This window comes from Podarcis liolepis (assembly GCF_965112155.1).
Source record: "Podarcis liolepis genome assembly, chromosome: 13".
Taxonomy (NCBI): domain Eukaryota; kingdom Metazoa; phylum Chordata; class Lepidosauria; order Squamata; family Lacertidae; genus Podarcis; species Podarcis liolepis.
The window spans coordinates 26,742,596-26,754,362 of NC_139573.1; the positions used below are offsets into that span (position 1 = coordinate 26,742,596).

General features: G+C 38.5%; 2 protein-coding genes across 2 annotated transcripts; both read left to right on the forward strand.

Annotated features, from left to right (window-relative positions):
* Positions 1-1,460: 1,460 nt before the first annotated feature.
* Positions 1,461-3,982, forward strand: LOC310691039 (olfactory receptor 6B1-like; the record flags this gene model as incomplete). Its single annotated transcript, XM_083470634.1, has 2 exons — positions 1,461-1,548; positions 3,008-3,982. The coding sequence occupies exon 2, from the start codon at positions 3,023-3,025 to the stop codon at positions 3,980-3,982; it is 960 nt and encodes a 319-aa protein (XP_083326760.1). The 5' UTR covers positions 1,461-1,548; positions 3,008-3,022.
* A 6,560-nt stretch (positions 3,983-10,542) lies between these two features.
* On the forward strand, positions 10,543-11,520 carry LOC310691678 (olfactory receptor 6B1-like; the record flags this gene model as incomplete). Its single annotated transcript, XM_083471544.1, has 1 exon — positions 10,543-11,520. The coding sequence occupies one exon, from the start codon at positions 10,543-10,545 to the stop codon at positions 11,518-11,520; it is 978 nt and encodes a 325-aa protein (XP_083327670.1).
* Positions 11,521-11,767: the final 247 nt, after the last annotated feature.

Below are 11,767 nucleotides of genomic sequence, written 5' to 3' on the forward strand. Positions count from 1 at the left end.
GCCCTAAACCCTGGCATTCCCCTTCAGTTCAGGTCTTAAACTATGCCAGACCTGGCATGGCATAGTAATTCCCCCCTCCCCCATTGTGGCCAATGGAAGGCTTCCTTTCTTTTCTCCAATTTCTCATTTTCAATTTTAAGCTTTCCTGCTGGGAGAGTTATGGGCCTAGCCTTCTCAAAACCTAATCAAATTCAATAAACAAAACAAAATGTTAAGTTTAACACATTGAGCTTTCTGTGTTTAATCAAGCTCCAGGGATCAGCAAACTTTTTCAGCATGGGGCCGGTCCACTGTCCCTCAGACCTTGTGGGGGGTCGGACTATATTTTTTTTTGGGGGGGGAGGGAAATGAACGAATTCCTATGTCCCACAAATAACCCAGAGATGCATTTTAAATAAAAGCACACATTCTACTCATGTAAAAACACGCTGATTCCTGGACCGCCCACGGGCCGGATTTAGAAGGCGATTGGGCCGGATTTGGCCCCCATGCCTTAGTTTGTCTATCCATGCTCCAAAATATCACAAAATTATAGCTATTAAGGAACAACCCCTTAACAAGTCCATTACTTAGTTAGTATTGATATGGTATCGTATTGTATCGTACCCCATGATTTGTTCCAACTTCATCACTATATTGGAGTCAAACTGCTGAACCCAAGTCCTAGATTTGCCTGTTCACTGGAATAGATTAATGGAATCCATGCAATTTAAGCCATCATAAAGCAGAAGCAACTGCCAACAAGGTGACCTACTTCTGAATATTCAAGAAAATTTCACTAGGCAAACCATTTATACTGAAGCCAATGCATTTAACATGACTCATAATAGTCATTCATTCATTTTAGTCATTTATACCTCACATTTTAGGACCCAAATCCTCATAGCAAACCCTAAACTAATATTCAGTTAAAACAATATGAAATTGAAACATAAAGTACTAAATCAATAGACATCAATTCCATTAAGTGGTACTTGTGTCTAATTGCTTTCTTACAAACTGTTAGTCCCAAGTAGGTGAGCTCTAAAATAGAGTTTACTTTGTCTCACTGGAAAGGGTGCTTCAGAGCGTCTGATTACAACATCCAAGGGAGTTTATTCTTCCTCTCGCTCTTTTCCCATTGTTAACGTCTAATTTAGATTATGGGGAGGGGAGTAATAGACAGGGGTTCTACCAAGTTAAGAAGCTCTGAGGGACAAGGTTCTGATGAGACTTCAGGTGCTGTTTACATGAATATATCAAGCTATGACAGAGCTCGGCCAATTCCAAGCAGGTGAAAATCCTCCCACAGTTTCTGGACTGAGCAGAATTAAACGTTCTATGTTACTGAAAGAATAAAGGGCAGGCCAAACAACAGACCAGAGGTTTTGATAGTTTGTAGCTGAAGCCTGTTCATGTTTGCATGTTATATTCCAAACTTCTACTTGTTTGCTCTACTTTATATCCTGTATTTTCTCTCTCTCTCACCACCCTTAAGAAAGCACTATAGTGGAAGCTCCATTCAAATACTCCGTCAGAAATTCCAGACATTCTTGTCCACTGCATGTTGTGAGTACAAACTTTTATTTCCTGAATTTGACGTAGTTTGTTTGTGAAGCCTAGACAAATGTTAATTTTTGTGTGGCATGTGCTTATTTATATTTTTTTTATGTTGTGCTGAGAAACCTGTGGCCTTCCAGATGTCATTGGACTCCACATCCCATCAGCCCCAGCCAACATGGCTAATGGTCAGGGATGGTGGGGTCTGTAGTCCAGAAACATCTGGAGGGGTGAAGTTTCCCTGCTCCTGGTTTACTAGTTAAGAAATATATTTTTAATGATAACTTGGGAAAAAGTAAGGACTTGTCAAAACAGTAACGTGTGGTTGTATCCAATGAAGTTATCCTATTAGCACAAGGACATCCACTTGTCTCTCACTGCATCCAGAAGTACTTATGCCAGGCTCAACAACTTTGGTTGGCCCTCACACATGTTCACTTCATCAAATCTCTTTGAAAAAAGTTTGGGCACCCCTGGCTTATGCTAACAGAACAACTTAATTGGATACAGCCTTTAGGCTGCAATCCTAGCCCCACTTACTTGGGAGTAAGCCCAAGCAGATATTGTTAGGCTTGTAATGTTAAATGTCAAATAACTAAGCAAGTGAGATGCACCTCATTGCCAGTCTCATGCACAAGAACATGTGGAGCAAAATCCATCCAAGCACAGGCACTGAAGTATGTGCACTCTGAACTCAACAGGACTATTGCATATTAGATCAGATCATTGCCCATAACTATGAAAATGCCATGCTGCCTAAACACTTGACTTGATCCTGAGATCAAACTGTAAACTGAAAGTGTAATGTGATCTAAAAGTAAAGTATGCACAACTTGGCATAAACATTGTTTCACTGTACTTGGTGCAATGGTTGCATACATTTCTCGTGTCCACCATTGGGCTGGTTTGCACATGCTTAATTACTCTGCACTTGCAGACATGGTGATTGAATGTGTGGACTGGCTGCGGAATCATGGTGTTTGAGGTAATGTGATTTGATAGAATAGTTCTGGCTATGGAATTTGATCTGGCATGACTTGGTCACATATCATGCAAATCAACTTTCTCCAAGCAAAGCAGATGTTCTACCGTTCAGTTGTGGTGACCCTTCCAGTGGATCTGTGATGACCCATTCCCATGTTGTTGTTGTGGGAAATGTCATCAGACTCAAATTCCCACCATTCCTCAACTGCAGCCCCCTGAATCCACTTCCAAAAGCAGGTTTAAATGCCCTCTTAGCCTATGGAACCACATTTTGGGAAGTGGATGCAGATGTGGAGGGAAAGAGCAGAAGTACGTTCAACTTTTGCCACTGTATTTGTTGTGAGGTATGTCATCACAATGTTGTTTGTCCTGTTCTTTCATGTATTCTGCCTTGTATTTTTAATACATTAAAATGATGTGTTGTTTTGCTAGCATAATCACCATCCACATCTTGGCATGCTTTTGTTTACTCACTGTTCTTCAGGTCATTAGATCAGGCATGAAGCTGGAAAACCAGACCAGAGTCCAGGAGTTTATTCTCCTTGGTTTCCCTACTGCCATAGAATTTCAAATACTGCTCTTTGTAATATTCCTTGTTATTTACATCCTGACCCTCCTCGAGAACATTGTGATCATCACTCTGATCAGGACAAACAGCCATCTCCAAAAACCTATGTACTTTTTCCTTAGCCACCTGTCTTTCCTGGAGACCTGGTACATTTCTGTGACTGTTCCCAAGCTCCTGGTTAACTTCCTAGCAAAGAACAAAAGCATTTCCTTTGAAGGCTGCATGGCCCAGCTCTACTTTTTCATATCCCTAGTCTGCACTGAGTGTGTCCTCTTGGCTGTCATGGCTTATGATCGCTACATCGCCATCTGCAACCCACTGCGCTACCCAGTCATTATGAATTCCCGGCTCTGTTTGCAGTTAGCTGTGGGATCTTGGCTTGCTGGTTTCCTAATCTCAATGCTGAAAGTCTTCTTCATTTCCCGCTTGAGTTTCTGTGGACCCAACATCATCAACCATTTCTTCTGTGACATCTCACCTCTGCTGAACCTCTCCTGCACGGACAGAACTGTAGCTGAGATGGTGGACTTTGTATTTGCCCTCCTTATCCTCATAATCCCACTGTCTGTCACTATTGGTTCCTATGTGTGCATAATAGGCACCATTTTGCGTATCCCCACAGCCAAGGGGAAAAGAAAAGCCTTTTCCACCTGTGCCTCACACCTCACTGTGGTTATTATTTTCTACTCAGCCACTCTCTTCATGTATGCCCGACCAAGAAGAATCCATTCTTTTAATCTCAATAAGCTCGTGTCCATTGTATACACTATTGTCACCCCGATGTTGAATCCATGCATTTACTGCCTCAGGAATCAAGATGTGAAGGAAGCCATGAAAAAGATATTTTGTAGCAGGAATGCTGAAACCACGGTTACCACCAGTGACCATTAGACTCACACCAGACAGAAAAGAATCCCTTATATTCTCAAATATAAGAAATGACTCACAAATACAGATCAGACCTCCAGTCAGACCCTTTGATCCTCCTCTTTATGATAATCTCTCTAATGTGAACACTTGCTCACAGTGATTCAAAATGCTGCATGGTCAGAAGCACATTATCCAATTCATACACTAGTAAATTTGGTTTGGAGTCAGAGGGCTGATGAAAATGTGCACAGGGAAATAGTGATTGCTGTCAAAGAATGAACAAAAATGTGGAAGCACACAATTTTATATGGAATTCGTCTTTGACACTGACTACTTAACTCAGTTTTGAAATGATTTTTTTAAATAAAAAAATCTCCTTTTTATCTCTTACCATAATTGGGAACAAGACAGAAAATGTACATTTTAAAGCAAATTCAACTTAACGTATTATGCTTGCACATTTTCTTTCTGTTTCTAATTTTGTTTAAATTATGTTTTTAATTGTCCAGAGTTTGAAACATAGTTTTATGAATGTTTTACACTGCTAATATAGAGTTATATATGGTTTTGTTTGTTAGTTGCCCTGGACTCACTTTGGGTAGGAAGGGCAGGTTATACACTTGAAATAATTGTGGTGGTGGCAGTGGTAGTGATAATATAGTCTATATGTATGGAATAACAAATTTTAATCTGATATGTGACAATTTCAAGTTTAATTCTGAAATTATGCTGGATAATCACTAATACTATTCACTAATGTTAAAATGTGTATATTAAAAGGGAAAGGAAAATAAGAAATTTCAATTTATAAATATCATTCATCTGGTTGTTTTCCTTGAAGTAATGTATCATTGTTTTCAAATGTTAAGTGTTCAATGAGTTCATTTGATGACACTTTATTTCCTAATCTGAAATGATGGTGTGTGGGGGTTTTTTTTAAAAAAGTTTTAAAGTGCTTTAGTATTTGTCATTAATATTCATCTGTTTTTAGCCTTCTGTATTTTACTGTGCTGTTTTCATATGTATAAGCCATATTGAGTCCTAGACTGGGAAAAGGTGAGATGATGATGATGATAGCTTTCTTTTAAAACATTTTTTTTTTAACAATTACAAATATAAAAAAGCTTATCTAGCAGTACATCTAATGGTGTTTTTTCTATTCACACATATAACATGTGGAGTCTAATTTAAGAAAATGGGGGGAAATGGTCCAGAGTTGTCCAGAGCTTTTTGGGGGAAGGCTTGTCTGGAGTTGTTGAGCTTTTTTTTTGGGGGGGGGGGGTAATGCCAAAAATCACTAAACGCAGGCTGCTGCCAATTGATCACATCAACGAACTGCAGCAACAGCCAATCCACTATAGCCTTTGCTGAAGCAACCAATCACCCACTCAATTAGCACAGCAGCTGCCAATCCAAAACAGCCCTTGAAGCAGCCACCAATCGCCCACCAAATTGCCGCTGACAAGCTCCTGCTCGCGGCTACAAGCAGTCCCCCTCCCCCCCACACCATTTGCTATCCGTGTATAAGATGAGGCACGGTTTTTAACATTATTTTACTGTAAAAAAAACCCTCGTCTTATACACGGCAAAATGCGGTACTTAATGTAACTTCTTCACTGAGAAGACTGAGAGGTTGTTATAACAAGGTATTGATAGTGTGGTTCCTTACTGTACTTTGTTGGACAGGAAAAGCTTCCCACCACAGTGTGTATTCCTCCCCTCCCCTCCCTCCCTTCCCTTTTCATGGTGGCGAAGAAGCTCTGGTAACATTACAGGTATCCTAGCAGGAGGTAGCATGGAGTCCAGTGGCCATGAGACTCAGAATGAGGCATAGCCAGATAGATGGCTGTAAACAGCTCCCCACAGGATCAAAAGCAAGTATAGGAGAGAGGGTTTCCCCAGCAAGGGCTAGCTCTTTAATTAATTAATTAATTAATTAATTCAATAAAAATGTACACGCCACCCATCATCATAAATACCCACAAGACAGACATAGGATGAATAATTAAAATTATAAAGTACAATATAGCTTATTAAAACCACAATTAAAATCTGCACCAAACCAATAGCAGAAGGCACTCCCTGTTTCCAAATAGACAACAAGGATTAACTGCCTTCAAAAAACCTGGCAAAAAGAGATGTCCGAAACTCAAGTCGTATTTCTCACAGGAGGGAGTCTCTTAGCCATGGTGTCACCACAGAAATCATTATTTATTTTTATATTAAATTTATATCCACCCTTTATCTGAAGATCTCAGCGTGGTTCACAGCATGCAGGATAAAAGCATGAAAGGCCCTGTCTTAAGTCACTGCCTGTAACGTACTTATTGGCGGGACAACCAGAAATCGTAGGTGGTATAACTGTTGAAAGTTGTGTGTGTGCGAGAGATAGATTCTGTACCTTTTTTAAAAAACTTAGGACACCAGGAAAACAGGGGGCATAAACAAGTTGTGGGATAGAGAAGTAGACATCATTTTGGAGAAACGGAGCTTGGCCTACAGTTTGCCTATTATGGTATTGACTCCATTAACTTTATGTGCTCCACTGGATGTAGGGAACAAGGCTACATGCTGCAAATACCTTGAGCTTATGAACTTATATAAATAAGAGCTGTAGATCAAGAATAAAAATCTTGAATCCTTAATTTCCACAGTTTTGACCATGTGAATGGACACAGGTTTGAATTTCTTAAAGTACATTCATGCTTCAGAACAGTATAAATTACAATAACGTTTTGTTTACACATTTCATGGTGTGTAGACGTCAAATAATAAAGTACTGTATAACTCTGAGCTATTATCCTGTCAGCTGCATTTGCGAAGGCATTCTACAAGCCAGTTCCTGAGTATTTAGCTCCCTTGATATCCCTTGTTAGCAGGATAACTTATACATCAAGGCAGTTCAAGCAGCATTGCTCCTCTGAGAATTCTGATGATTTTGGTAAGGCTGCATAAATTTTTCAGCATAACTTCTTGTTGGATTAGCCTTTTCTTTGATCCAGCACAGTTCCAATTTGTCTTCACAGAAGCTCTAAATTAAAAGAAAAACAGAAATTTGACTTGCTCAAAATTTAACCAAAAAGATACCATCCAGCATATGATGAAATATTCACTGAAGTTCACATGTAGATCAGGTAAATGATGTAACTGGCTTATTTTGTTTATTTCAGGGTTTTTTGTTTGTTTGTTTGTTTTAAAAAATAGAAATGTCCTGCATTAGTTTTAGCACTTTAAAAAGGAAGTATGTTTAAGGGGAAATGTATTTCACATTTTAATCTCTGTGCAATTGGTTTTTATACTTTGTAAACCACTTTATATGCATTAAATGATGTTGATGAGGAAAGTAATGCTAAAACGGGAAATGCACATATAAATTCGCCCCAATTCTGTGAGGTAATTAATCTCTGCACAAGAATATTGGCATACACAGTGAAGCTTTTGAAAACATTTCCTAAATAGTACAAACTCTGCTTTCAAATGTGATGTAAGATTGCTACTGTACTCTTTTAGGGGAGATGTGTGCGGATCTTTCAGCTACAGAACTCTGGAAAGCAATCAGTATCTCTCTCTGCTGGAATTAATATCCTTAAATATAACTTTTCATATCACTGCAGAAATTAAAGCCCTCTTGTCTTCCACTTCTGAAACAGTTATGTTACTGAAATATAGCAGAAATTTTATCTGCAAGTAGTAATAGAGAAAAAACTCGTGCAGTAAGGTCGGAAACGAGGAACTTCACATTCCATTGCATTTCTTAGTTTCAGTTTTTGTATATCTGAAAGAAGATGGTTTCTTCAACAATTATAATATACCTCTAGATTTCAGGAAATGCATTATTTGTCCCACATTTAACAATGTGGAAAGATGGATATTTTAATGAACACAAATCTCATACAAACTGTATGGCATGTTCAAATTTGAGTGATTTTTTTTTTTTTAAAAAGAATGCATTTTCATAGAATTAAATAATAATAATCAAGGTTTGGTAAATTCTCATGTGGAAGACTTGCAGCCATAAAATGCAATCAAAATTAATGAACAGAGTTTGGGAGAAGAGTTTCTAAAGGTGTTATTACATGTAAGGTGCTGTGCTGTTTTTAGTGTAATTACTGGTATGCGTTAAACAGATTTTTTAGATGTATATAAATATATATATTAATGCTATCAATGTTTAATTGATATTTTAACTTGATTTTTTCCTATTTTTAGTGGATGTTGTTTTTATATGTAATCTGCCTTGAGTCCCATCAGGGGGGAAAGGTGGGGTATAAATAAACTGATGATGATGTTGATGGTGATGATATAGCCATCAAAAAATGCGAGAGAACATTCCCATGATTTTTAAGTTATTTATTATATTTGTGAGCCGCTTCATAATTTATGTTGTAATGTAAAATTCAACTTCAATTTTAAGCTTCCATGACTAGAGACTTTTAAGACTCACTTAATACGAAACAACAAACATTTACAAGAAACAATGTGCAAATAGGATACTGACAGTGCAATCCTATGTTGATTTACTCAGAAATAAGTCCCACTGAATTCATTGGGACTTACTTCCAATGAATGGGACTACAGCCTTGTATAGGATTTCAGCTTTAAAGTTAAATCCGTCCTCTGCCTTCCACATGACACATAATATTGTGGGATGAAAACAGAAGTAGATCTTAGCACCACTAAGAGGTGTTACTCTTCTACTGACATGTGCTTAAAGGTCCACTGGTTTTGAAAATCTGCTGTCTAGAAGCAACTCAGGCTTTGTTTAAAATATAATATAAAATATAAGGTTCCTTCAAAAGTGGCATGTAAGATTTGTGCTGATGGCCCATCTCAAATTAATAAGGTACAAGCACAGAACAAGCATTTCAAATGAAGTGAGATATAAGTGATGGGTTGGACTAGGGCCACATTTTATTTAAACTATATCTATAGAGCAAATGAGAAGAATGGGATTCTAACTTCAGCATTGGGTGAGACAAACCCTGCCAATTCTAAGGGGCATAAGAAGGCTAGGCCCCAAAGACTGGGACACACCTTATGGTCAGTAGGGGGATCTTCCTTCCTCACTCCTGTGCTTCAGAACTCTGTGCAGATGTGGCAGGTGAGCTTCAAGAATGCTTCATATCCAGGAGGTCACTGCAGCCATGGTTAAATGGGTGCAAGGCTTTAGGTACACAATAACCATGAGACAGTGGGAACATTTGTGGAAAACAGATTGGAAATTTACAGTTGCTTCCACTTTAAGAGAGAACTTCCTTAAAATGCAACATTGTTGGTATATATCCCCTTGGAAGCTCTCCAAAATGTATAAAAGTGTACCAAGCAATCGTTAGAGGTGTAAAGAAAAACCAGGTAATCTATATCACATGTGGTGGCAATGTAAAGAAATCAAGGTGTTCTGGGAGGATATCCATTCTGAACTGGAAAAAACGTTAAAAATATCTTTCAGCAAAAAACCAGAAGCTTACCTACTAGGAATCATAGATTTGGATACCCCTTAAAAAGCAAAAGAACTTTTTCTCTATGCTACAGTTGCAGCAAGAATGCTCATTGAAACAAATTGTAAAAGTGATAAAGTCCCTTCTAGATCAGAGTGGATTCAAAAAGTGACCGAATATGCAGAATTAGACTAGTTATCAGAAAGAATAAAAAATAAATCAAAGGAAGTATTTACCACAAAATGGGAAGTCTTTAAAATTTATTTGAAAAATAGCAATGACAGTTTGAAGTCTGCAGCAGCATTTGAATAACTTCAGTAGGAGTTTTAAATCTGATGGAAAACCTAGGATAGAATAAATAACATTAAAGCCAAAATATGCTATAATATGGCACTGAATAACAGATGAGAAATAGAAGTAAGGAGTAGACGGGAAGTCAGCTACACAGGAAAAAGTCATTTCTATGTTAAATGTATTGTGAGCAATATTCAATGAATTGGTGTTGTTGCTATTGTTGTTTTGTATTTTTCTTTTCTTCTTTCTTTCTTAGTTGTTAGGTGATGGATATCAGTGTATCTTCATATTTTCTTTTTGTATGTGGTGTATTAAAATGAAACAAAAACTATTTTTTTAAAAAGAATGCTTCACAGCCAGTTTAAGGGCCTCACAACCTACAACAACTGGCCTCTGCAAACGCCCTTCATGGTCAAAGGTGCCCACCTGATACCTTATCTAACCTTGACCTTTCCTGCACCTCCCTGTCAACAATGTGACCAACTTAACCATGAAACAAAATTAATCAAATCAACCTATTTAACAGCATCAACCCCTAAACACCAATTTAGTCCAAAATAATTGAACAAGATGAGACAGATATTTTCTGAAAATTATTCAGGAAATTAAAGGCAAGAATGCTAAAAACTGAAGCATAATTTAGTGCTCTTCTGATGAATCTCCAAATAATTTTGTAATGTAACCAATCTTGGAAGACTCTAGAATGAGCTACAAAGCTTCAGAGTAAAAGAAATTGCGAAACAAGGCAGTTGAGCTCTGTGGATGTCAAAGTGAAAAGGATGCATCATGCCTATTTTTTTCTGTTTTCCCTCTCATCCTTCCTATTTTCTTTTCTATTGCTGTAGATCCATGGACCATAAGAATAAGAGTGTTGTCCGGGAATTCATCCTACTTGGATTTCCAACCACCATGGAACTGCAAGTGCTTCTGTTTGTGATATTCCTTGTGGCCTACATCCTGACACTCCTGGAGAACACAATTATCATTGTTGTGATCAAAATCAACCCTCAGCTTAACAAACCTATGTATTTCTTCCTCAGCAACCTCTCCTTCCTGGAGACATGGTACATCTGTGTTATTGTCCCAAAACTATTGGTTAACTGCCTGGTGGAAGACAAGTCCATCTCATTTGAAGGATGCATGACACAGCTCTACTTTTTCAGCTCTCTCATATGTACAGAGTGTATCCTTCTTGCTGTAATGGCATATGATAGATATGTGGCCATCTGCAATCCACTGCGCTATCCAACCATCATGACCCAGCGCCTTTGCTTGCAGTTAGCTGTGGGTTCGTGGCTAACTGGTTTCTTCGCCTCAATGCTGAAGGTTGTATTTATATCTCGCCTACCCTTTTGTGGCCCTAACATCATCAACCACTTCTTCTGTGACATTTCACCTTTGCTAAATATGGCATGTGAGGATATGACAGTGGCTGAAATAGTGGACTTTGTCTTGGCATTGATAATTCTGCTGGTCCCACTCTCAGTTACAACAGTTTCCTATGTGTGTATCATTGGTACCATTTTGCGTATCCCAACTGTCCAAGGCAGGAAGAAGGCCTTCTCTACTTGTGCTGCTCACCTCACTGTGGTCACCATCTTCTTCTCAGCCACTCTCTTCATGTATGCAAGACCAAAGAGGATCCACCCTTTTGATCTAAACAAATTGGTTTCTGTCATATACACCATTGTCACTCCAATGCTGAACCCATTCATTTACTGTCTGAGAAATCAAGAGGTCAAGGGAGCTTTAAGAAAAGCTTTCTGTAGCACAAGTGCCCTCCCCAAAATCTCAGCACCCCTCACTAATGCTGAATGGCACAGATAGATTTATTTATTTTTTTCTCATTGAGAAATATCCTTGGACCTTTTCAATTTTCATTTGCTGGAAGAAGTATGTCAGAGAGAGTGTCATACCCATCAACTGTCCCTGAAAACTGGGACATCCCATTTTCCTCCAGAAGAGCATGTGGCCATTTTGGGCGCCACACTCTTGCGCAATTTAGAGCCGAGATCTCCTCCAGCCAAACAACATTTTTTCTAGTCCACAATCTCACACAGTGCCCCCAAATGTG